The 27,236-nt window shown below is 45.7% G+C and overlaps 1 protein-coding gene and 1 long non-coding RNA gene across 2 annotated transcripts; both read right to left on the bottom strand.

Annotated features, from left to right (window-relative positions):
* Positions 1 to 7,404: 7,404 nt before the first annotated feature.
* On the bottom strand, positions 7,405 to 11,321 carry LOC120935538. Its single transcript, XM_040347591.1, has 2 exons — positions 11,303 to 11,321; positions 7,405 to 8,054 (listed from the first exon to the last, which is right to left on the bottom strand). The coding sequence occupies exons 1-2, from the start codon at positions 11,319 to 11,321 to the stop codon at positions 7,405 to 7,407; spliced, it is 669 nt and encodes a 222-aa protein (XP_040203525.1).
* An 8,937-nt stretch (positions 11,322 to 20,258) lies between these two features.
* On the bottom strand, positions 20,259 to 21,230 carry LOC120919009. The gene is made up of 3 exons (XR_005744503.1): positions 20,983 to 21,230; positions 20,459 to 20,545; positions 20,259 to 20,376 (listed from the first exon to the last, which is right to left on the bottom strand). It is a non-coding gene; the product is annotated as an uncharacterized LOC120919009 (long non-coding RNA).
* Between the last annotated feature and the right edge of the window lie 6,006 nt (positions 21,231 to 27,236).

The following is a 27,236-nucleotide window of genomic DNA, read 5'->3' as shown; positions in this document are numbered from 1 at the left end:
TGGTCAGGAGGGCAAATTTAATCCTTGCCCGCTTGTGAGACCAGAGAAAGGCCAGAAGCGCGGTTTGTAGCTTTTTAAAAAACCTATTAGGCAGGACTATGGGCAAGGCTCTCAACAGATATAGGAGTCTGGGTAGCATCACCATCTTGATGATGGCCGCTCTCCCGAACCAGGAGAAATATCCCTCGTTCCAAAGTTTCAAATTGTCCTCAATTCTACGCAGCAATGGCGCAAAGTTAGCATCATAAAGTGACGTCAGGGACGGGGTCAACCAGATTCCCAAGTACTTCAGGGCCTTACTTTCCCATCTAAACGGACAGTTGGATTGTGTCCTGGTGAGGGTCGGGGCAGGTAGTGTGAGATTCATTGATTCCGACTTGGTCAAGTTTATCTTGAGATTGGTGAGGTAGCCATAGTGGCTGAAAGCCTTCAGAAGATTTGGGATAGTAACATGCGAGCCTGTCACAAAAAATAAGAGGTCATCCGCATAAGCCGCCGTTTTGTACATCCTACCGCGAACCGAGATCCCCTGTATTGAGTTGTCTTTATTAACCGTACGGATAAACGGTTCCAGGGAAAGGATAAACAGTAGAGGGGAAAGGGGGCACCCCTGGCGTGTCCCATTTTGGATTTCTATCACGTCGGACAGTGACCCATTAATTTTGACCCTAGCAGAAGGGTGGTGGTATAACGAGGTGATCCACGCCATCATATGTGAGCTAAGGCCTATGTGAGTGCAAGTCGCGAACATAAAGTCCCACGACACTCGGTCGAAAGCCTTCTCCGCGTCTGTAGACAGGAGGAGACTCTCGACTTGTTGGGTACGCGCTGCCTGCATGAGCAAGAGGGCTTTAATGATATTATCCTTTGCCTCCCTCCCTGGCACAAAGCCCGCCTGCTCCGGACCAATCACCCCAGGTAGATGCGGCCTCAATCTGTTGGCCAATATTTTCGCCAGCAGCTTCAGGTCTATGATCAGGAGGGAGATAGGTCTATAGCTTGCACACGTTTCGGGATCCTTATCTGCTTTCGGGATAACCGTGATGTGTGCAGCGTGGAAGTCTCGCGGGAGGGGCCTAGGGTTCGTCAATGAGTTGAAGGCTTTCTGCAAGGGACCTGTCAATATGTCACCGAATGTCTTGTAGTAAATTGAACTGAAGCCATCTGGCCCCGGACTTTTTCCGGGTTTCAAAGCCTCTAGAAGGAAGATTGTGTTCAATAGCTTGGTGATTTCAGCCTCCTGCAGTCTCTTACGCCTGGCCCCCATGCGTATCAGGTCCCCCCTGAGCGTACATTTATGAGCACCCCAGACCATCATAGGGTCTGCTTGCTCGGACTCATTATGCTTGAAAAAATTCACCAAACTTTCGGTTATTTGAGGTAACAGAGTTGGGTCCGTCAAAAGCGATGCGTTCAGTCTCCAGGAGGCTGAGTGGGTCGTGGGAGAGGACTCCACTATCGTTAAGGACGTACAGTAGGTGAACCCGATTTTGTGTCAAATCGGGGCACCTACGAGCCCCATCGCGGGAGCCAGCGCCGAGCTGGCTTGCCGCGATGGAGACAGAGCCGTCATAGAAGCGACGGGAGATCCGACTTGGATTCCCGCCAATTCTACACGTGTGCGGCGTTTGTTATGAATCCTGAGGGGGAAGTCCCCGCCGGATTTTAAATAAAAATCCGGCATGGGTCCCCCCTCAGGAGCATACCGGGCCCTTAGGTCTGTTATGGGTTGTAAGGAGAGCCCCCCTACGCCGAAAAAAAAACGGCGTAGGGGGTCCCCCTACAATCCATACCAGACCCGTATCCAAAGCACGCTACCCGGCCAGCCAGGAAGGGAGTGGGGACGAGCGAGCGCCCCCCCCCCCCCTCCTGAGCCGTACCAGGCTGCATGCCCTCAACATGGGGGGGTTGGGTGCTCTGGGGCAGGGGGGCGCACCTACCCATGTGATACCTACCACGTGGGTAGGTATCACATGGGTAGGTACAGAGCATGATGGGACTGTGAGGCCTATATAGGTCCGATGCAAGGCGCGCATCCGTCATTTCAGCGAGGAGGACCGGCGAGTCAACATCGGGAGAAGAAGAGAAGTGAAGAACATGACGTCACAGCGTGGAAGAAGAACTCACAGCACGGAAGAAGACGTACAGCACGGAAGAAGGGACCGGACTGCGAGACGAAGAACCGGGGTGCGACGAGTCAACAGCGGAGAGCGGCGAGACCCCCCGGATAGCGGAGAAGACCCGTCGGGATAGCGGAAGAAGAAGAGCCCCGCCGAAGACGCCGGAGGAAACCCGCCGGGGGGGTGGGGGCTTTTTTAAAAGCCACCCCCCCCCCCAGCGGTGGAAGAGAACCAGACGGCGACCCCCACCCACCCGAAGACGTCAAAGAAGAAGCCCCCCCTGGTAAAAGAGCTAATAAAGAAGACAGGGGGGGCCTCCGGAGCAGAAAAATAAAATATTTTAATACACTGTGTGGTTTATTTGTGTTTTTACCACTTTTCTTGCAGGTGAATGGGTAGGGGTACGATGTACCCCATACTCATTCACTTAGGGTGGGGGGCCGGTATCTGGGGGCCCCCTTATTAAAGGGGGCTCCCAGATTCCGATAAGCCTCCCGCCCGCATACCCCGACAACCAACGGCCAGGGTTGTCGGGAAGGGGCCCTGTCCTCATCAACATGGGGACAGGGTGCTCTGAGGTGGGGGGGGCCGCAGTGCGCCCCCCTGCCCCAGAGCACCCAACCCCCCCATGTTGAGGGCATGCAGCCTGGTACGGCTCAGGAGGGGAGGGGGGGGCGCTCGCTCGTCCCCACTCCCTTCCTGGCTGGCCGGGTAGCGTGCTTTGGATACGGGTCTGGTATGGATTGTAGGGGGACCCCCTACGCCGTTTTTTTTCGGCGTAGGGGGGCTCTCCTTACAACCCATAACAGACCTAAGGGCCCGGTATGCTCCTGAGGGGGGACCCATGCCGGATTTTTATTTAAAATCCGGCGGGGACTTCCCCCTCAGGATTCATAACAAACGCCGCACACGTGTAGAATTGGCGGGAATCCAAGTCGGATTTCCCGTCGCTTCTATGACGCGCTTGCTGGGATGTGCTGTCACTATTCCAGTGAGTGCGAGATCTCGGCACCCTGTCGCCGAGTATCAGCGCGACGCTGTCGTGCTAAAAGCACAATATCACAAACACCTACTGTAGGTGCATGGTCTGATATGGTCTGTAGACCTATTTTGGCCTCAGTCACTCTAGTTAGATCTCTTTGTGAAATGTACAGGTGGTCAATACGGGAATATCGATTGTGGGGGGCGGAGTGGAACGTGAAGTCCCTCTCTGATGGGTGAAGAAATCTCCACGCATCCACCAGTTGCAGGGACTGCAAGAGTGTCTTGATTCTTTTAAGGATTTTGTAGGATATACATGTTTTACCTGTCGAGGTGTCCACCAGAGGGTTCAATGGGACATTAAAGTCTCCCCCTAGTATCAGGCATCCGGACGTAAAGCCTGATAAGGCCTGAATCATACGTCTGCAGAAATTTGCATGTGCTGTATTGGGGAAGTAGACGTTTGCCAGCGTGATTGGAGAGCCAGCATAACTGCCCTTGACAAATATATATCAGCCTTCGGGGTCGGTCAACCTGTCAGTTAATTGGAAGGGTGCATTTTTGCTTATTAAGATGGACACCCCCTTAGACTTTGCCAAGTCATTAGTCGCATGTAGGGCTGTCGTGAAGTGTGCGTTAGTCAATTTCGGTACCTTGTTGGTCTGAAAGTGAGTCTCCTGCAGGAAAGCAAAATGTGGATTACCTTTCTTGAGTTCCCTAAGAAGCGTGGTTCGCTTCTCCGGTATGTTCAGCCCCTGGACGTTGTGTGAGATGACCGTAGGGCCCTGACCCAACGATGAGTATGCCATCTGAGGCGTTCCCTGGTATTCCAGCTGACTGGATCTAAAAATAAAGTAACAGGTTAGATGGGTCACTTGTGTGATGATATACCAATTTGCTCGTCACTGAGATCCCCTATAGAATATGTGGAGACAGAAAGGAGAGAAAAAATAGAAAAAGGTGTGAATAAAGGGAAAAAGGGAGAAGGGGGAGGGGTATAGGAGAGTGCACAATTAACACTACGGGATGTGGCAAGCACCCCGAAGTCGTAAGTAGTGGGCTCGCAAGCGTAAGAACCCTCGCGAAACCCACTCTGCGAGGTCGTGGTGTGACTGCGCGACAACAACGGACGCAAACATACTTCGTTCACTTCTGAAGAGATGACCCAGGGCCCTGTATCACCTTCAGTGACCAGCACCCTGGACAATCTCCACCACCAACAAAGGGGTGGTACAGCAGTATGGCAACAAAAATAACAGAACAAGAAAACAAAACTTTCTTCCACAGCACAGGTGAGAAGAAAGGAAACCCGGCATATTAAAAGGCTTTATGTCCAGTCTTCTCGTGTGAGCGGCACACGGACTGGAGTTATAGTGTAGAAACCCTGTAAGAGCAGATGGTTAATGGGCAAAAATAACAATATTAGCCATTGTCTTTCTGGTGGAATAAGAGAAACAAAAGGGGAAAACAACCGTCCACCTCAAAAAACAAAAAACGTAAAGGGCTCATAGGCAGTGAGCACATTCGTTCCAGGTGTCCCCCTGAATTAAGCAGTCTTGTATCAATTCCTGTGGGCCAGCATCAGTATACATCTCTACCTCCGCATCAGGCTGATAAAGTAATGTTGTAATGTATGTCCACCCAGCCGGGTGAGAAAGGCCCCCTCTTGTCCCAGGTGACACGCTGAGACTACTTTCTACATTACCATTCGACGTATATCTCTGAAAGCAGAGTCCCCGCCATCTCTCAGCCGTGTATCACATAGTGAGTGTCAAGATCTTGTATGGCCAGTTGATGGTGTCATGCGGCCTCATAGTCTGTAGAGAAAAGCACCTGTAAGCGCGAGGTAGACTAACACGGTCCTTTGGACTATCCTACGTGTGCGTGTTAGAACTGCACGTCCTGGGTTGAAGCTGGAGATACTTGGAAAAAATAACAGTAATAATAAAAAAGGAAACAACAAAAACAAAAAAAAAAAAAAAGGGTGGGACAACCCAAAGTGAATTTTGAAACCGCCAGTGAGAGATGTAGTCCGTCTAGTCTTCCTCTTGGGCCCTGGCGGGGCCTTGCCTGGGCCCAGGCGTGCCATTCTGTGAACCGAAGCCTCGGTTCGGCTTAGAGCGTTTGGGAAGCCTCTTCTCCGGTGTAGAGAGCGGGGAGCGGCACGGACCTCCGTCCATCCTGGGGAGGGCAAACTCCTGGTACCACTCCGGGACCGCAACGGGGTTTATGTCCAGGGCCTCAAAGAACTCAGGGAGGTCTGCAGAGGTGCCCAGTATATGTTGCCTGCCCGCTTTCTTTCGTAACCGCCAATGCGAACGGGAAGCGCCACGAGTGGGTTAGCTCCCTCTCCCTCAGCACCTCCAGCAATGGTCGCAGCGCCCTGCGGTTCCGGAGAGTGATTTGGGATAGGTCGTGAAACAGCATGATAGTCTCTCCATTAAACACCACACTGTCACTTCTCCTGGCTTTATTCATGATTTCTTCTTTCAGTGGATAGTTCTGCAGGCAACAGATTATGTCACGTGGAGGAGCTGTGTCGGGGCCTTTAGGCCTCAGGGCTCTGTGAGCCCGATCAAAATCAATGGCCGCATCCTCCTGCCTCTCCAGGAGACTGTTGAACACTCTTCTCAGGGCTGGAATAATCTGTGCGTTCTCCACTGACTCGGGGATCCCCCTCACCCTAATGTTTGCCCTTCTCCCCCTATTATCCAAGTCCTCCAAATGACGGTTTATGTCGATGAGGTGGGAGGAATGGGAAACCACAGCACTCTCCAGCCTGTGGAGCCTCTTATCCCTGTGTTTTCCAACCGCTTCCACGGCCGTGAGCTTCTCTGTGAGGACAAGCAGATTGGATTTTAAGTCCGTGATCGCTGCAGAAAATGTGGTTTTAATGTCCGCTGCAAACCCAGTCATGTCAGCGTATGTCAGGGGGTGGTTCGGGTGGCTATGCCCCCTACCTGAGTCCTCCGCCACAGAGAGAGAGTCCTCACTGGATTCCTCGTCTTCTCACTGCTGGCGCGCCATCTTGTTCCCCGCCATGCTGCCGCCGGAGATCGCGTTGTTTTTAAAGAGGTCTGTGATGTTTCGGGTCGACACCGCTACTGTGCTGCGTTTGGAGCGGGTCTGCGGGGTGTGGAACAGCTTTTTGCCCATTTCTGGCTCGGTTTAGGCAGGGTTTCAGGCTGAGAGCCGGGTTTCCTCACAGAGCATCTCTAGTGTGCGTCCGTCGCCATCAAGCGCCAAGCCACGCCCTAAACAGCAATTCTAATGTCATTTTACACTATTTTCACTGCCATCTTCTTCCCTCTAATTAGAACCCCCAAACATTATATATATTTTTTATCCTAACACCCTAGAGAATAAAATGGCGATCGTTGCAATACTTTCTGTTACGCCGTATTTGCGCAGCGGTCTTACAAGCGCACTTTTTTGGGAAAAAATTACACTTTTTTTTAATTAAAAAATAAGACAACAGTAAAGTTATCCCCATTTTTTTTAATATTATGAAAGATAATGTTACACCGAGTAAATTCATACCCAACATGTCACGCTTCAAAATTGCGTCCGCTTGTGGAATGCCAACAAACTTTTTTACCCTTTAAAATCTTCATAGGTGACGTTTAAAAAAATCTACAGGTTGCATGTTTTAAGTTACAGAGGAGGTCTAGTGCTAGAATTATTGCTCTCGCTCTACCAATCGCAGCGATACCTCACATGTGTGGTTTGAACACCGTTTACATATGCGGGCGCTGCTCGCGTATGTGTTCGCTTCTGCGCGCAAGTCCGTCGGGACGGGGTGCGTTTTCTGGCTCCTAACTTTTTTAGCTGGCTCCTAGATTCCAAGCAAATTTGTCAAACCCTGCCTTACACCAGTGCTGGTAGTAATAATGCGCTCGCTGACACCAGTGCTGGGGGTTAATAATGTGTTCGCTGACACCAGTACTGTTGTTTTTGAAGTTTGAAAGTTTGCATGCGGCCCCCCATGGCATATGAAAACTTGTCTTGTGGCCCTCAGGTAATTTGAGTCTGAGACCCCTGCTCTATATAATTTAGGAATACATTTAACAGAATTGATCCTAGGATAAAGCCTTGGGGTACCCCACTTACCCTGTCCAGACCAGTCTGAGTATGCGTTATTTATCACCACCCCTTGGACACCCCCCTGTGACCAGTTTTCTATCTATGAAAAATCTCGATGGTCTATGCCAGGGGTCTCCAAACTATGGCCCTCCAGTTGTTTAGGAACTACAATTCCCGTCATGCCTAGTCTTGTCTGTGAATGTCAGAGTTTTACAATGACTCATGGAATGTGTTGTTCTGCAACAGCTGGAGGGCCGCAGTTTGGAGATCCCTGGTCTATGCCTACAGACCTCAGTTTGTAGATTAAGAATGTATGGGGGACTGTTTTGAATGCTTTTGTAAAATCCAGATATGCTACATCCAACAGCCTTCCCTTATCCAGATGGCAGCTCACTTCCTCATAGAATGTTAACAGATTGGTCTGGCAGGAATAACCCTTCATAAACCCATGATAATTTTTGCTGATGATACTGTGTTCATCAGCAAATTCTTGGAAATAGTCCCTTATCATCCCGGCTTTCGACAGTTTACATACAATTGATGTTAAGCTGACTGGCCTGTAGTTTTCCGGTATATGACTCTGCCTTCTTTTGAATATTCGTACCATAATATTGGGTTTTCTACAATCAGCTGGTACCATTCCTGTCAATATGCTGTCCAGAAATATTAGAAACAATTGTCTGGCTATAACCTGACTGAGATCTTTGAGGACTCTCGAGTGTAAGCCATCCAGTCCTGGGGATTTATTTGTGTTAAGCTTTTCTAGTGTTTTCAGGACAACAGTTTCTGTTAGCCACAAGGCTACATCCTGCAATGTGTTACTAACAATACAAGTGTTGTCAATATACCCCTCCTTTTCTTGTGTAACAACTGAGGAGTAGGGATGAGCCGAACAGCCCCCTGTTCGGTTCGCACCAGAACTTGCGAACACACCAAATGTTTGTGTGAACTTTAAAACCCTATTAAAGTCTATGGGACTCGAACGTCTGAAATCTAAAGTGCTATTTTTAAAGGCTAATATGCAAGTTATTGTCCTAAAAAGTGTTTGGGGACCTGGGTCCTGTCCCAGGGGACATGTATCAATGCAAAAACAAGTTTTAAAAACGCCTGTTTTTTCGGGAGCAGTGATTTTAATAATGCTAAAAGTGAAACAATAAAAGCGAAATATTCCTTTAAATTTCGTACCTAGGGGGGGTGTAAAGTTAGCATGTGAAATAGCGCATGTTTCCCACACTTAGAACTGTCACTGCACAAAGTGTAATTTCTGGGGAAATAAAAAGACATTTAAACCGGACTTGCGGCTATAATGAATTGTCGGCTCTGGCAATTCAGAGCAAATTCATTCATAAAAAAATAAAAAAAATAGCGTGGGGGTCCCCCCAAATTCAATTACCAGGCCCTTAAGGTCTGGAATGGATATTAAGGGGAACCCCGCCATCAATTAAAGAAAAAAAACGTGGGGTTCCCCCCCAAATATCCATTCCATACCCTTCAGGTCTGGTGTGGATTTTAAGGGGAACTCCATCCCAAATAAAAAAAAAAATGGCGTGGAGTTCCCCCAAAAAATCACAACAGACCCCTTATCTGAGGCCGGCTGCAGAAAAGAGGGGGGGGACAGATTGCGCCCCCCCCTCTCCTGAACCGTACCAGGCCACAACATGCCCTTAACATGGGGAGGATGTCCCCATGTTGATGGTGACAAGGGCCTCATCCCAACAACCCTTGCCCGGTGGTTGTAGGGGTCTGCGGGCGGGGGGCTTATCAGAATCTGGAAGACCCCTTTAACAAAGGGGACCCCCAGATCCTGCCCCCCTATGTGAATTGGTAATGGGGTACATTGTACCCCTACCATTTCACGAAGGAAGTGTAAATAGTTGGAAAAAACACACACACCGTAGAAAATAGTCCTTTATTAATAAAAAATAAATTAAAAAAATCCAGCTTTTTGATTTTTTTTCTCTCTGTGACGTGTCACTGAGGCCCCGTACACACGACAGAGTTTCTCGGCAGAATTCGGCGAGGAACTCGGTCAGAGCCGGATTCTGCCGAGAAACTCTGTCGTGTGTACACTTTCGGCCCGATGGAGCCGCCGAGGAACTCGTCGAGAAAATAGAGAACATGTTCTCTATTTTCTCGTTGTTCTATGGGAGCTCGATGTGTTTGGCACGTCGAGTTCCTCGGCCGTGTGTACGAGGCCTTATAGTCTTTTTTTGCCACTCTGGTTGTTTACACACACAAATCCATGGTTCTGCCGTGATTGCATGCAATCGCGGGTGCCCGGTGGACATCGCGGCCGTCGGGCACGTGCACCGGGTCCCGAGCAATGCGGCAGGGGGGGCGCGCACAGGAATGCAAGGGCGTCATATGACGTTCAGTCTGAAGGATGAAGGGTTCCCGCCGACTTAATTTTACAATGACTCGGTAGGGAAAGGGTTAAGAAATCACAGGCCTTTAATGAGTGTGAATAATAAAGTGAAGTAGCACTTATTATTAAACACAGATAAAAAAAATAATCCTATACTAATAAGTAAATACAATCCTCAAATGCATAATCATATATATAAATAAAAAACAGTCAGTAATCAAAAAAAGTGGATTGCAATATATCTATAGAAAGGTGTGTTCCAATATTAAATAAGGTCCATTTGGAAAGTGCATCCAAGATAATCTGTCCTTATTCCAAATGGGATCATCTCCCAGGCAATCAAATGGAGATGAGATGGAAATGGAGAGGTAATTACAAATGTAAGCTTGGAAATGCAGATGTCCTTCTACAATCCTCCCCCAGTGATACCAGCCTCTCACCTTATACGAAGTCCCCAACGGGTCTAATGATACATCAAGGAATACCAATCACCAGGCACGGTTGTTGTATCCTCCTCCGGATATCAGGACAAGGGATCACTGCAGCTGTTCATCCAGTCCCTCCAGCTTAATTTTTCCTTAGGGATAATATCATGCCTCTTACTAAATACCTTGGAACGTCTACTTAGACAAAAGCACCTTTAATGAGTGCGCTGTCCCCTTTGCCCAGTCCATATCAGGATATTTTTTTTATTAATAAACAGGATTTATATAACGCCAACAGTTTGTGCAGCCCTTAACAAAATGAAGGCAGACAATACAGTTACATTACAATTTTGTACAAGAGGAATCAGAGGGTCCTGCTTGCTAGAGCTTACAATCTAGGAGGGAGGGCCAAAAGGTAATAGCTGTGGGTATGAGATGATGAAGAAAGTAAAACAGTGTATTAGTTAGAAGCAGCATAAGCTTTTTAAAGGAGAAGGGTTTTCAGGGATTGTCTAAATATTGATAGATTAGGGGACAGTAGGACAGATTGGGAAAGATGGGAGAAGCTCTGGAGAAATCCTGTAGGCAAGCATGGGAGGAGGTGACAAGGGAGCTAGAGAGCAGGAGGTCTTGGGAGGACCAAAGTGAGCGGCTTGGTTGGTATTTTAGAGACTAGGTTAGTGATGTAGCTGGGGGCAGAGTTGTGGATGGCTTTGTAAATTATTGTTAGTACGTTGAATTTTATTTGTTGGGTGAGTGGAAGCCAGAGCAGGGATTGACAGAGAGGAGTGGAGGACACTGAACGGATGGTAAGGTGGATGAGTCTTGCAGCAGCATTCATTATGGACTGAAGGGGGATAGTGTATATAAAGGTAATCCAATGAGGAGTGAGTTGCAGTAATCAAGGCGAGAGATAACCAAGGAGTGAATTAGAAGCTTAGTGGTGTCATTGGTTAAAACGGGGCATATTCTAGAGATGTTAAGGCAGCATGATTTGGACAGGGATTGGATGTGGGCCTGAAAGGACAGTTCAGGGGGGCGTGGCCAGCAGCCGGAGCGGATGGCTGTGTGAGAGGAGAGCTCCGTCCACAGAACCTCCATCCAGCGACATCCAGAGCTTAAACCAGCCAGTTTTTTTCTACCTGACCTCCGCAGACGTCCCAGGGGGAGAAGGAGCAACGATGGGGAAGCGGAAGCAAGATAGGAAGCCCAGAAAGCTTACAGACTTCTACCCCGCAGCGAGTACACCTAGGCCGCAAGATGGCGCCGGGGCCTCGGCCTCGCAGCGCGGCTCCGACGGCGGCGGACGCCAGCATAGCCCATCGCACCTGACGAGCGGTTCTCCATCCCAGCGAACAGGGGGGGGAAGCGGGGGCTCCATGCCGACCCCGTCCCCACTGAACAGCCCGCAGAAATCCGCTTTGAGGAGATCGGAGGAACACAGATATGCAGGTGAGCAAGATGACACCTGCAACTCCCAAAACAGCACAAGAGATTTTGTGGAACAGATCCACGAGTTCCCTACTTCTGGGGTCCCGCTTAGTGACACAGTTATGAAGGACATGCTGGTAACCCTTAGGGGGTCTATGCATAGAGACATGATGCAGTGTGTATCGCAGCTGAAGCATGAGGTGTCAGCCATTGGAGACAGGATAAGCCACGTGGAGGATAAAATGGGAGATTTTACCATAGCTCACAATGACTTGGTAGAGGCACATTATGAGGCAGAGGGGGATATCCAGGCCATGCGTGAAAAATTGGCGGACTTGGAAGATAGGTCCAGAAGGAACAATATAAAATTGCGGGGGGTAGAGGAGTCAGTACCACCATCAGACCTAAGGCAATATGTGCAAGAATTCATAGCGGCCATTTTGCCTGATGCCCCTGGAACTGAGATCATTGTAGACAGAGCACACCGCCTCCCCAAACCTAAATTTCTGCCTGAGAAAGTCCCCAGGGATGTCATTGCCCGCATTCATTTTTTCCATATTAAAGATGATTTAATGCGCTTTGCGAGGAAAAACCATCCCCTCCCTGCTCCATACTCGGACATTTCAATCTATTCGGATTTATCACAATTCACCATGATGGCACGCAAAAATTTGACCTCCATTACTAAGATCCTGCAAAATAACAAGATCACATACTCATGGGGCTTCCCCACTAAGCTGCTGATCACAAGAGATAACCGCACCTTTGCTATAAGAAATATTGATGAGGGACTGGAACTAGCCAAAAAATGGAACCTTCTTCCAGCAGAAGCTCCTACTTCTCTTCCCAAAACCACACATGCTCGGTTATCCCCTGACTGGAGCACCACTTGAAATGCATTGTATTTTAGCATTGAATGCTTTCTTCTTCCACACCTCACCCGAGGCTGGTTTAAGATGACAACTGTAGTCATCTTTTTTTTCTCCCTATGTTTGGTTCTGTTGGGAGCTCATACCCCCCCCATGAGAAATGCGAGGGACACTCGCACTCTGTGAAAGTCTTCACATTTTTATGTGTTGTTTGACATTTTTGCTCTTTTATTTTTTTGTTTGGTCTGTTTTTCTCTCCCCCCCTTCTCTCTTTTTTCTATTCAACATATTGCCTGAAGAATATGATACCATACCTGCCTGCTACGCAATTCTCCTACTTCGTATGTATCCAGCCGTTCGCATTAATGTTGAGATATGGACACCCATCTCCACCTCGATAGCACCATCTACAGGTAACTTTTTAGTACTACACATGGAAGAACTATTTATCAGCAGCAATGAAAAATCTAGACTTACACCTTTAATATGTCTTTGTCTATAGTATCCATGAACGTGCATGGGCTAAATAGTCCGTATAAACGAAGTGCTATGTGGAGGGAGGCTATCAAACTTAAAGGGGAAATTCTATGTGCACAGGAAACCCACTTTATGACTGCAAAACAACCGAAATGCACCCACAGGGCCTTCCCTCACATCTTTCAGGCAACAGCAGCAGTTAAAAAAAGGGGAGTGTTAATTGCAATTAAGCAATCTATTACTTTCCAGCTACATGAAGTGTTTACAGACCCGAATGGCAGGTATATCATCCTGATATGCGAATTAAACAACTCCACATATACCTTGGTGAACGTATATGCCCCTAACCGCAGACCCCTCTCTTTTCTCAAATCACTGTTAAAAAAAGTTGATAAAATCAAGAAGGGCTCTCTGTTGGTATGCGGAGACTTTAATTGCATTGTTGATAAGCACTTGGACAGCTCTGGCACGAAGCCCTCTTCTAGAAAAGAACTGCAACCGTTACTATCAGAGCACAACCTTTATGACCCTTGGAGATGCCTCAACTCGACAGAAAGAGACTATACCTACTTTTCTTCCCCTCACCGCATATACTCTAGGATTGATCTCATCCTCACGGATTTACCGCTTTTACATAAAGCACAATTAGCCAAAATCCACTCCATTACGTGGTCAGACCACGCCCCGATCTCTTTAGTAATACAGAATAACTCTCAAGTTCCCCCCACGTACCTTTGGAGAAACAATACTGAACTTCTAACTAATCCTTCTATTATTTCCTCTCTTGATTCTCAATTATCTGAATTTTTTGAATTTAATGATACTGATGGTATAGATGTTTCTATGTTATGGTGCTCACATAAGGCCTTTAGCAGGGGACTGCTTATCCAAGCGGCAGCTCGGGAGAAAAAACGTAGGGGGGCAGTGCTGAACAGCCTCCTCAGGGACCTAAAATCCTTAGAGGACCTTCATAAGTCGACCCCTTCCCCTGCAATAGAATCTGACCTAATAGAATGTAGACAGAAAGTACGCTTAACCCTCTTATCTGGCCACCAAAATTGCTTAAAGAGACTCAAGGCTCAATTTTATGTACACGGTAATAAAGCGGGTAAACTTTTGGCTAGTTATATATCTAGGCGACAACAGAAATCCAACCTGACTTCCATCAGGGACCCCCACACCAACATACTTGAACATCACCCCAACAAAATAGCCAACTCTTTCATGAAATATTACCGTGACCTGTATAATCTCCACTTAGACAGCGACACCCCACAACCGACTCCTTACTCCATTGACTCCTTCCTATCTACAGTGTCACTACCTTCACTGACGGAAGAAGACTTAGCCATGTTAAATTCGCAATTCTCCCAAAAAGAAATTCTGGACACCATCAATTCCCTCCCAAAAAATAAATCCCCAGGGGAGGATGGCTTTTCATCCGAATATTATAGAGCATTTTCCCACCTACTTGTCCCATATATGGAGAGGTTGTTCAGCAAGGTCTCATCCCTAGCCTCCTTCCCAGAGGAAATGTTACAAGCTGTAATCGTGACTCTGCCCAAACCGGGGAAGAAGCCGGACTCACCCCAGAATTTTAGGCCCATCTCCCTCCTTAACACGGATCTAAAGATCTACGCCAAAATCCTGGCCAACAGGTTAGCTAAAATAACTCCCTCCTTGGTCAAAGCGGACCAGGTGGGCTTTGTCAAGGGAAGACAGGCTCCTGACGGCACTAGGAGGCTGTTTAACCTACTTCACATAGCTGAAAGCAAAAAAATCCCCGCAGCTATTCTAGCACTCGACGCCGAAAAGGCTTTTGATAGGGTCCACTGGGGATACCTTCGTGCTACGCTGCAAAAATTTGGCCTTCAGGGACATATCCTATCGGCAATACTAGCCTTATATTCCAACCCATCGGCGAAAGTTTTCACCTCAACTGCTCTTTCAGATAAGTTTTACATTACGAACGGTACCCGCCAGGGGTGCCCTCTATCCCCTATCATCTTTACCCTTATGATGGAGCCCCTGGCGGAAGCCATTAGGAATGATGACTCGATTTCGGGTTTTAAGATAGGGAAAACCACCCACAAAATCGGTCTTTTCGCCGATGACGTAGTTTTAACTCTTACTGACCCGGCTTCTTCCCTGGAGGGCGTATTTGACATTTTGACAAGGTATAGCAATGTCTCATATTATAAGTTGAATGTAGTAAAGTCATGCCTGTTGCCTGTAAATCTATCACAGAGACAAATATCTTTCCTGAAAAGTAGATACAAATTCCAATGGATGTCCAAGGCGATCTCCTATCTGGGTGTCCGTTTAGCCTTTCCATCCTCGTATACATATGAGGCAAACTTCCCTAGCTTAATCCACACAGTGAGGAACGATCTACAGCACATTGCCTCTTACGAACTATCGTGGTTAGGGAAGATTGCCGCACTAAAAATGGTGGTACTCCCAAAACTGATCTACTACTTTCGTACTATCCCTGTATGTCTTCCTGAATCTTTCTTTGCACTTGTAGACAAACTCTTTAGACAGTTTATATGGAACCGGAAAATGGCTAAGATCCCTTATGTAACAATACAGAAACATAGAAAAAATGGCGGGGCAGGATTCCCAAATGTGAGAAACTATTACAAAGCGGCGATACTAGACCAGAGTAAAGCCTGGTTTGACCAACAGTCTCCCAAACTTTGGGTACACATAGAGAGATCAGTAGTATCTAATAGAGATCTTCCATCCCTCCTTATAGCAAACCTGATCGAAGCTCCTTTAATTTGTCCTAAGCTCCCCTCTATTGAGGCGACGCTTTCTGCTTGGAAAAAACTCCATCTCACAGCCCCCCGGGAGTCTTTACAACACTGTCCCTTGTCTAGTCTACAGGTGTACGAATACCTGATTCCCAACGTTAGGGTAGATCAGTGGCTAAAAAAAGGAATACTCACTTACGAGGACTTGCTAGCAAGGGATCCAGATACACATCAGTTCTCTAAAACACAGATTCATTACTTTCGCTCTAGTTATCCAGATAAGACTTTTTCTTTACATAATGAAGTATGGGAATACCTCAGGTCTAACCACGGGAAGCCTAAAGGTTTGTCTTGGTTTTATAACTTACTACAAAACAATTCTAGATTTAGCAAATCTTCCCACATGTTGAACTGGGAAAGGGATCTGGGCTCTGTCCATTCCATAGAAGAATGGAAAAGGGCAATAGCCAATTGTTATAAAGTCTCTCATTGCTCCAACCACTGGGATCTAATGTTAAAGACGCTCCACAGGTCTTACCTGACTCCGGTGAGGATGTCTCTGATATTTTCCTCAGAGACCAGTGAATGCTGGAGATTATGCGGAGCAAGAGGGAATATATTACATATTCTCTGGGAGTGCAAATCCATTCGCAGTTTTTGGCGTGAAGTTTTTAAACTGATCTCTTCAATAACAGGTTTTTTTCTTAAACCTTCCCCTCAATTAGCGCTACTCTTTCTCAACATCCAGACTATCCCTACACAACTTAGAAGCATCATAAGCCATGTTATCATTGCAGCAAGGCTTACGATCACTTCTAAATGGAGGTCCACCTTAGTTCCTAATATCAGTGAAGTTATCCAACGGGTGCAGGAACAGTACTCATATGAAAAGCATTTTGCGGCCCAATCACATTCAATAGCAAAATTTCGTGACCATTGGGATCCATGGACATCTAAATTTCAGATTAACTAGGCAATTAGGTATAAAGTTTACTGATTTGCTGACACATATATGCTGGCAGGCAGGCAAAACGATCACTAGCTATTTACTCTAGTATCACTCTTGAGGCAATCTCTTTTCTCTTCTTCCTCTCCCTCTTTCTACTTCTCTTAGTAGTCTTCCTTTTTCCCTATTCTCCTCCTTTTCTCTTCCTTCCCCCTCATTCTTTGTTTGTTTTCCCTTTGTACCCCTTTGATTTGTTGATTATAACCCTGGTTCATTTCTCGGGTGCTATATTTATAAGCAACCTACATTCTGGGTTAATATCCATTACCATACTACGTGTGGTATAATTTAGATCACCGGATAAGTGTTATGGCGGTAAGATCTATAGTAATCTTGGGGGTCATGCCACCTCCCAACTTGGGAATGTCCAGAGGGGAGGTAACGCCCACATTTAGCGGTAGGGCGTGCTTCCTCATTTACTTATTACTCCTTGGAGACAGGCGTGACCCTACGGGCAATATCTTAATGCTAAGTTTCTCGTTTTGTATTATCTCCTCTACTAATTCTACGCAAATATCCGTTGGTTCTGCATTGACGAATGTTGAAAAACTGTATACGTCTGTATAGAGAATTGCAATTTTTGTATTGTCACTCTTTTTTATGAACCAATAAAAACTAATTGAAAAGAAAGGACAGTTCAGGCCGCGTACACACGGTCGGACAAAACCGATGAGAATGGACCGAGGTTCAGTTTCATTTGTCTAAACCGACCGTGTGTATATTCCATCGGTCTGTTTTCCTTCGGTCCAAAATTTTAAAACATTCTTCAAAATCGAACCGATGGACCGCTGCCTGATGGGTCCAAACCGATGGTTAGTACAGAAAGCATCGGTTCAAAACCCGTGCATGCTCAGAATCAAGTCGACGCATGCTTGGAAGCATTGAACTTTGTTTTATTCAGCACGTCGTGTGTTTGACGCCACCGCGTTCTGACCCGATCGGTTTTTGGAATGATGGTGTGTACGCACATCAGACCATCAGGCCACTTCAGCGGTGAACCGATGGAAATGGCCCGTCGGACCATTCTCATCGGTTTGGAACGACCGTGTGTACACGGCCTCAGAGTCTAAGGTTACCCCTAGCACCCTGGCATGTGGGGACTGACTGATAGTTGTGCTATTGATCTTGAAAGAGAACTCAGGGGAAGGGGCACGTGGTGGAGGAAATGTTATGAGCTTGGTTTTAGATAGATTCAGTTTGAGGAAGTGGTGTGACATCCAGGCTGATATGTCTGTTAGATAATCAGTGATGTGTGAGGAGACTGGTGGGGTGAGCTGAGAAGTAGAGAGATATATTTGGGTATCATTGGCAAATAAATGGTAGTGGAAGCCATGGGAGGCTATCAGCTGACCCAGGGATGATGTGTAGATTGAGAATAGTAGAGGTCAAGGGACAAAACCTTGGGAGGACAGCAACGTTAGGAGGAGTTGGAAAGGAGGGAGTAGAATTGTAAGTGACACTGAAGTTGTGGTGAGATAGGTTAGATTCAAACCAATGGAGAGCACATGGAAAGAAGGAACATCCTGGACTGCTGCACTCTGTTGAAGCACATTTTATTTGAAAATTCCAAAAGATAAAATCGAAAAATACAAAGATATAATCCAAAATCATCCAAAAACAATCAATGACAAATGGCTGATGCGTTTCACATCATAATCGTATATTTTCTATATTTTTTAATGCTTTTTACAGCCCTGACGAAGCACAATAGTGCGAAACTAGTTGGCAGTCTGCATTTATAATTCTTTCTTTCTCATTTCTTTACCAAATTTTGTGGTCATAATCATGTAAACTGTTTATATGAAAACTTTTATGGATTTTTATATGAAAATTAAACTTATTTTGATATTTTTTCAAAAACCATTGTGTTTTGTGCGCTTGCCTTGAATATTAAGAGTAACACCCCACTTCAAAAATCCCTATATTCGGAGGAGAATTTTTCTCCTCCTTATAACCGTTTTTGCATTTCAATTTCATACAGTGTGTTTTTGTTTACCTTTTTTTATAAATATATTTTTTACTATGCAGGTGCTTTTCTGATTTTGAAGTGTGCCGGATTCAATTATGTGTTTAATACTCCAATGCTGTGCGCAACCGCTTTGATTGGTAGAGAAGTTTTTTATGTCTCCCATAAATCTTGATTCCCACACACTTCAGCTATGAGTAAGCATCAAATTATGATGTGAAACGCGTCAGTAATTTGTCCCTGTATGTCCACCATTTGTAATTGACTGTTTTTGGATGATTTTGGATTATATCTTTGTATTTTTTTGATTTTATCCTTTTGAATTTTCAAATAACATTTGCTTCAACAATGTGCGGCAGTCCAGAATGTTTATTCTTTCCATGGATTAGTGCAGAGACAGCACCTGTCAGTGTAACAGGGTGGGAGCTATCACAGGTGATTGGGGACTTGGAGCGGTACATTCTTTTTTATTGCTACAATGGAGAGCACAGCCATGCATGTCAAGAAAATTCAGTTTTTTGAGGAGGAGGGGTGATCAACTGTATCAAAGGAAGCAGAGAGGTCCAAGAGTAAGAGTACAGAATAATGACCATTGGTTTTAACTGTTAGTAAATTGTTTGTGAGCTTTAGGAGAACAGTTTCTGTGGAGTGTTGTGGATGAAATCCAAACTGAAGGGTATCAAGAAGGTTATTCTCAATAAGGTGGTCACTCAGTCGGTTGTAGACTAAACGTTCAAGGAGTTTGGAGACAAAAGGGAGTAGGGAGATGGGTTAGGTTGTTAAGATTGGTGGGGTCCAGTGAGGCCTTTTTTTGGTATGGGAGTGACTAGTGCATGAGTTAAAGAGTGTAGGAGTCAGAGGGTGACCATAGTATTTGAGAAGGAACAGGGTCCAGCGAGCAGGAGGTTAGGTGGGAGTTAGAAAAAGTTTATTGACTTCCTCTGTAGTAGTTGGGTTAAACAAAAGTAGTGATTGTACAGGAGGACAAAGAGTGGAAAGTGAGGGAGATATCTGTAGAGTAGCGGAGATCTCCAAATGAATTGTCTCAATCTTATTTTTAAAGTGATTAGCAATCTCCTAAACATTGAGTAAATTAGTGGGTGGGGGTAATGGGGGACGAAGTAGAATGTTAAAGGTAGAAAAGAGTTGACAGGGACTGCGTGAGAGGGTGTTAATGAGAGTTATAAAGTAAGTCTGTTTGGCAGCTTGGAGACAGGAATGGTATTTTTGGGGGCAGATTTATATTTGCTGAAATCTTGCTTTGACTTTGTCTTACGCCACAGATGCTCAAGAGCACGGCTCTGTTTTTTGAGGCCTCTGGAATTGTCTGTCTGCCAGGGTTGTAGCAGTCGGGGCCTGATTCTGTGCGTAGTGAGGGGGGCTAAGTTATCCAAGGTGAATGACAGTGAACTGTTGTAGATATATTGGCCAGGTTGGGGCAGGACAAGGATGAGATTTTGGCATAGAGACAATGTGTAGCAGAAAAAAAAGGAGAATGGTTAAGATGGCAAAGGTTTCTATGGGTAATTGTTTGATAGTTGGAAGGCAAGGAGGAGGAAGACAAGGAGAGAGTGAGGTGGTGATCAGAGATAGGAAAAGGAATGTTGGAGAGGTTGTGTAGAGTGCATAGGTAGTAGAATACGAGTTCAAGTCAGTTTCCAATAGTAAAAAATGGGGGAGAGTGGGGGAGAAGGGCTAGTAGCTGAAGCTAGACCCAGAGCCACCCACTCAATTGGTTTGGGGGAGACTATCACGGTACTGATAAATATGCATAAAACATAATGATATAAAAAAGTTTATTGATTAATTAAAATTGCAAAACAAATAATTGTACAGTTCATTGATTGGTCAACGTCGACTAGTTTCGCGGGGTTTCCGCTTCGTCAGGACAGCCAATCTATAGAGTAATGCAATAAGGATATGTAACAAACATCAGCAATACAGTAAAAATTAATAAAAAAACATTGGTAGTTGCTTACCGAATGAGTCAATTGATAATGCGCGGAACCAGGCGGCCTACGGGGGGTCCCCCCTTGACGGGCAAGGGGATAGTTGATCGTAAAGGTCTGGGTGTAAATAAACGATATAAAAATATGTATATATGTATATATGTTTAACCCCATGGAATCGGTGGGCTGGGCAGGGAAGGGTATAAGGGGGGGGGGAGGGAAAAGGAGGAAGAGAGAAAGGAAGAGGGAAAAATGGGAGGCAGGGGGGAGAGGAAGAGGGGGAATTGAGAGGGGGGAAGGGGGGAAGGGAGGGTAAAGAAGGGGGGAGGCAATCGGAAAGGAAGAGAAAAAGGGGGGGGGGAAGGAGAAAGAAAATTAAGGGGGGGGGAGGGAGAATGGAGAGGCATGGGAAGGAGGGTGGAATAGGCGAGGGAAGACAGGGATGGTGGAAAAAGGGGGGGGAGGGGAGTGGGAAGGAAGGGGGAGGGAAGAGGGGGAGGGAGGAGGAACACCCACGGATAACTAGTGAGGGAAAGATTAAATGGGGGACTTACCACGATAGAAAATTGTGAGGAATACAACCAGGCCAGGTGGAATAAAGTGCTGGTGTAATGGCCCCAGATCTGCCGGACAGAGGACGTGGATAAGGCAGCACCGTGGGGAATTACCAGGGGCGCATAGGTACACAGGTCCAAGAATACTGGCGAGTCCAGTATTAGGTCATCTAGGGAGGGTATCCATGAGGATGACAGATGCATGGTAATGCACGGACTAGAGGGTAGCGTGAACTGCGCCCAGGGAGAGCCCCAGTTTGCAGCCGACCACATCCTGGGCTATCAGTTTCCAATAGAGTGAGTAGAAGCGTGTGTTTCAGCTCAAAAGAGTAGGTTAGGGTCAGAAATTTAGAAGTAGTGGGAATGTTAAGATTACCAGGGATGTTGAAGTCACCAAGAATGATTGTTGGGATTTCGGAAGAGAGAAAGTAGGGTAGCCAGGCAGAGAAGTTGTCAAGGAAGCTTGAATACTGGTCCAGGAGGCCAATAGATCACAGCAAATCTCAATGAAACTGGAGAAAATAGACAAATACAGTGAGCTTCAAATGAGGAGAGGGACAGAGTGGATGAAGAACTTGAAAAATGCTTTGAGGTGATTCCAACGACACCTCCTTTCCATCCACTAGGCCTGGGAGAGTGAGTCCACAGGAGGCCACCATGGGAGAAGGTAGCAGAAGAAAGAAAGTCAGATTCCTGAAGCCATGTCTCCGTAATTGCAAGTAGGTTGAAGGAATTTGTGATAAATAGGTCATGGACAGTGGTAAGTTTGTTGCAAACCGAGCGGTCATTCCAAAGGGCATAGGAAAAGGGGAGGCTGGTTCAAAGCAGAAGAGGAATAGAAATTAGATTGTGTAGATTGCAGCTGCTGGCAGAGGATGTTGGCCAAAGGTAAATGATGGTGGTCCAGAATTTGAAGAAATATCTCCAGACATTAGGAGAAGCAGAGGGGTGAGAGAGGTTATATGGGAGTGTGACTTATGTGGGGAGACACTTCCCAGTTTCCTGGAGGTTTTATTGGTTAAAAATTAGCAGGAGCTGATGAGTGCAGTATTAAGGTGAAGACAGGAGTGAGGGTGATATATATATAAGCTGTGGGGTGGAGAAGAGGGGTGAAGGAGAGAAAGTTTAAGGAAAGGGGATGTAACTGTTGTAGATTTTCGCTTTGTGCATTCACTGAAGTGCAGAGTCAAAGTGTAATACTTAATCCAATATGAATACTTCATTCAAGATGATAGTTGCCAATGCAATCCCTGCCTGTGCATCCTCTATAGAAAGCCTAAATTTATACTGAGTTGGGTGGGGGTATTCTTGCCACATAATCAGTCAGGATAGCATAGGAGGAACACATGGCTAACAGAACAAATTTCTCACACCAAAAACAGACTACAAGATACAGCAAGCGAGCAGGGAATCATGGCTATAACGATAAAACCAGCTATGGACAAAGGTAAAGAATTTGAAGGCAGCATAGATTACCATGTAAGCATGTTTAAAACAAGGATAGTTGAAGTCCCCTATTATGATGAGATTTCCCTGCCCCATTGCCATTTCTAACTGTGATAGAAGGTCCAACTCCTCCTCCTCCTTTAGGTTAGGGGGCCTGTAACATACCCCCACTATTAATTTCCCACTTACTTCTTCACTTTGGAGTACCACCCACAGGGATTCCACCTCCCCTTACCCCATTTACAATGTCACGCCTCTCTACCACCTGTAAATTATTCTTGATATATAGACACACCCCTCCCCCACTTCTACCCTCCCTGTCCCTCCAATACAAGGACTACCCCTTGATATTTGATAGCCAGTTGTGTGAGCTGTCAAACCAAGTTTCTGTTATTCCCACAAAGTCAAAGTCCTCCTCATGTAACAGCAGCTCCAGTTCCTCCATTTTGTTAGCTAGGCTCCTGGCATTTGTGTATACGACTCTCAGTATTGTATGGGTGCAAATTATTTTCTCCTTATGTTTTCTCAGGCTTTGTTTTTGATTTATCAACATGGGCGATCAGTGGTGTTGTGTGTCAGTCTAACACAGCGCATTCCAGATCATGATATGGGGCATCTGACGGAGGATCCTTACCACGTGATCAACTGTGACCAATCACAGCTGATCAATGCGTGAACCAGGAAGTGCCGGTACACGTCTTTCCTTGGTTGGTGCTGACAGGGAGAGCGATCATCGACTCTCCCTGTCAGAGGGGGGCTGTGCTGAAAATCAGCACATTGATTATCAGCACAGCCCCCATCAGATGTGCCTATCAGCTGCCAATCAGTGCCCTGCAGCTACCAGTCTGTGCCCCATCAAGAACACCTGTCAGTGACCATCAAAGTGCAAGTCAGTGCCCAGTGTCCTCTGGACCAAACGAGGAGGGAGGACTTAACGAGTGGCGGCCCACTTGGAAATCTTCCTTCCCATTTCACCATCAAAGACCCCCGATCTACTTCACTTCCCTGCGTTTTTCTGCGACCATGGGTAATCTGAGATACTCTGCAGAAACCATCTGGGAACTAAAACCATTCGCCTCAATATTACCAGTTGTCACCAAAAAAGATCTAAGGAGTGAGCAACTGTTAAGAATCGATCGTTGATTGACAGTTAAAAATTCTAAGCATTCACCTCAGCCTAAGCACATATCATGCGCTTTGCTCAACACAAGATCGGCAGTAAAACACTGACAAGAAATCCATGATTTCATCCTACAATGCGATCTAGACTGCCTCTTTATCACAGAAAGCTGGCTTACAGCCGACCGTAACACCATTCTAGGAGAACTGGTGCCAGAAAATTATATATTATAACAGAAAACAGAGTGGGGCAAAGAGGAGGAGGCCGGGCAGTGATCCACAAGACTCACCTCTCGTTTACTAAACCAGTCCTTCAGAACGCACTTCCATTCATGGAAACCCTCACTCTGCAACTGCAAACAAGTCCATAGGAGACCATTTATATTCTACTCTGCTATAGACCACCGGGTCCAAAATCGCAGCTTCTCGCATCATGGACAGAGTTCATCTCCACTTATAACCTAAACAGCAAACACCATTTGCTGCTCGGGGATTTCAACCCTGGGCCAACTCCTCACAGGATCCCGTTGCCGACGCCTGCGTTGACCACCTGGAAGGATTAGGTCTGCAGTAACTAGTATGTGGGCCCACACATGCTTCAGGTCACACGCTCGATCTCATTTTCAGACAAGATCTGGAAATAAACATTCTGAAAAATGAGCCGTTACCATGGACAGACCACCATGCAATTAAATTCATAATAACCAAAAACGCCCCCGTAACAAAAGCGTTAAAACCAGTGACAACGCACTGGACTAGATCTCAGAAGAAGCTCCATTCGGAACTCTTCAAAACTACACTAGGAAACAAAATCAAAAACAATCCAACTACATCAAACTGCCACAGAAACACTGAATGCCATAAACACAGCTATACTACAGTCAGGCGACTTAGTAACACCCAAACGCAAAACCTGCATCCGGAAAAACAACTCCAGCTGGTTTAACAACCAGTTGTCGTTGCTAAAGCAAGAGCGCAGAAGAGCGGAAGCAGCCTGGAAAAGAAGCTCTTCAGAGGAAAACCACACCATCTATAAGGTAATAACAAAAAAATACCACAAGGAAATCTTTAAAGCCCAAAAAAATCATTTTTCCAAAGTCATCACTAATGCCCCAAACCGCCCCCGCAAACTTTTCAATTTAGTCACCTAGACCATGAATCCAGTCTTCTTGAATCCCCCAATTCTGATACCCAAGAATTTTGCAATGAATTATCGGATTATTTCGTTAACAAAATTTAAAAAAACGTGAAAGCATTAATCGAAACAGTACCCCCTTCAACCCCCCCTTAAACGTAGGCCCAATACCCACATAAATTCACTCTAAAACCCATCTCCTTGGATGCCACTAAAAATATCATCGGTACTCTGCGAAATAGCACAGCGCCTAATGATATCATCCCCATCAAACTGCTGAAAGAATGTGCCAATATTCTGGCACTAATAAAAGGCAAATATCCGCGCTTAGGAAACACTAGTTGGAAATATGTAACAATACTATGATTCAAACATGAAATAAATATTCCAGAATAAAAATAAAATTGTAGTTAGACTGCAGCCCCCCCAAAAAATGTGATCCCCTAGAGGATACAGAGATAATGGGCAGTGGTGTGGGGGTGGTGGCGCTGTCTAAGTGGAGGCTGATATTACCCAGAGGTAGTATGAACAAACTATATGGACTTCAGAATCAATATGTGTCCTGAATATAGTGCCTCTTACAGTATGTGATGTGCCAGTGGTAAAATAACTTAGGTGTGGCTAAGACCACATGCTCTAGTGTACAAATAAGTATATAACGTTGGACAAAAGTATTAGTACTGAAAAGTGATAGCATACAGCACGAATGCCAAAAAATGTGTCCAAAAAAGTAAAAAAATCCACAAAATCCAAAAAAGTGTCTATAAGTTCAGAGAAGAATATATATAAAATTATATATATATAAAAAACACACCAATCCGGGTGTGAACCGGTATAAATAATATAAATAAGTAAACAGCAGTCCAGAGTGATAATGGTGACAATGTGACTTTCCAAGTAGGTAGGTGATCACAATATGCAGTAGTGCAGTGATGCGAAGTGGGTCCGGTGCTCCCCCTCCTGGGTCCCTACTCACCAGAGGCCCTCACCCCTGCAGGGGTAAAGTGCATAAAGGATATCCAACCGACTCGGGTCCTCGCTCTCCTATTAGGTCCTACGGTCCAGCTGGTACCAAACAGATCCTGGGTGACCGGATTCCTCCAAGGGATGAAAAAAAGGTCTCATAGAGTAGTAGGTTCAGGTTCCAGTGGGTAAGTTTTATTGGTACAGCCAAAGGCTTATACTAAAACAATGTATACAAATATATATATACAAAAAAATAAAAATATATATATGTATAAAAATGGATTAAAAAATAAAATAAAAACTGGGGCCAAATAGAATGCTTGTGGATACAAGCAGACAGTTGGCTATATAATGACAAGCTTCCCAGCACAGCACAAACTCCACAAATGAGAACCAGCGTGGGAACGGCGTGCGTTCCACCAGGTGAACAGCTGGTTAGTCCAGGAAGTGCGTGCGGGCGTGCGTGTATCCGCTTTACGCACGTTTCGTTCTCTTACGTCTTTTTTTTTTTTAATCCATTTTTATACATATATATATTTTTTTTTTTTTGTATATATATATTTGTATACATTGTTTTAGTATAAGCCTTTGGCTGTACCAATAAAACTTACCCACTGGAACCTGAACCTACTACTCTATGAGACCTTTTTTTCATCCCTTGGAGGAATCCGGTCACCCAGGATCTGTTTGGTACCAGCTGGACCGTAGGACCTAATAGGAGAGCGAGGACCCGAGTCGGTTGGATATCCTTTATGCACTTTACCCCTGCAGGGGTGAGGGCCTCTGGTGAGTAGGGACCCAGGAGGGGGAGCACCGGACCCACTTCGCATCACTGCACTACTGCATATTGTGATCACCTACCTACTTGGAAAGTCACATTGTCACCATTATCACTCTGGACTGCTGTTTACTTATTTATATTATTTATACCGGTTCACACCCGGATTGGTGTGTTTTTTATATATATATAATTTTATATATATTCTTCTCTGAACTTATAGACACTTTTTTGGATTTTGTGGATTTTTTTACTTTTTTGGACACATTTTTTGGCATTCGTGCTGTATGCTATCACTTTTCAGTACTAATACTTTTGTCCAACGTTATATACTTATTTGTACACTAGAGCATGTGGTCTTAGCCACACCTAAGTTATTTTACCACTGGCACATCACATACTGTAAGAGGCACTATATTCAGGACACATATTGATTCTGAAGTCCATATAGTTTGTTCATACTACCTCTGGGTAATATCAGCCTCCACTTAGACAGCGCCACCACCCCCACACCACTGCCCAATATTCTGGCACTGCCTATCACGCAGCTTATAAACCAGTCATTCCAGGAACGCATAGTGCCGACCCGCTTGAAACAAGGCATAATCAAACCTATTTTAAAGAAAAAAAGAATCAACCTGCAACAACATGGATATGCCCGCCCATTCTGGGCAAAATCATCACCCCTAGCGCCAAAGTCAAAAGCCTCGGAGTCATCTTCGACACCTACATGACAATGGATGCGCAAATAGAGTCAGTAGTCAGCGGATCGCACCATCTGCTGCGCCTACTACGCAGACTTACAGAGCA

Source organism: Rana temporaria, chromosome 1, assembly GCF_905171775.1.
Source record: "Rana temporaria chromosome 1, aRanTem1.1, whole genome shotgun sequence".
In the NCBI taxonomy this organism is placed as follows: domain Eukaryota; kingdom Metazoa; phylum Chordata; class Amphibia; order Anura; family Ranidae; genus Rana; species Rana temporaria.
Note: the sequence above shows the minus strand (reverse complement) of the source record. Positions and strands in the feature narration are given on the sequence as shown.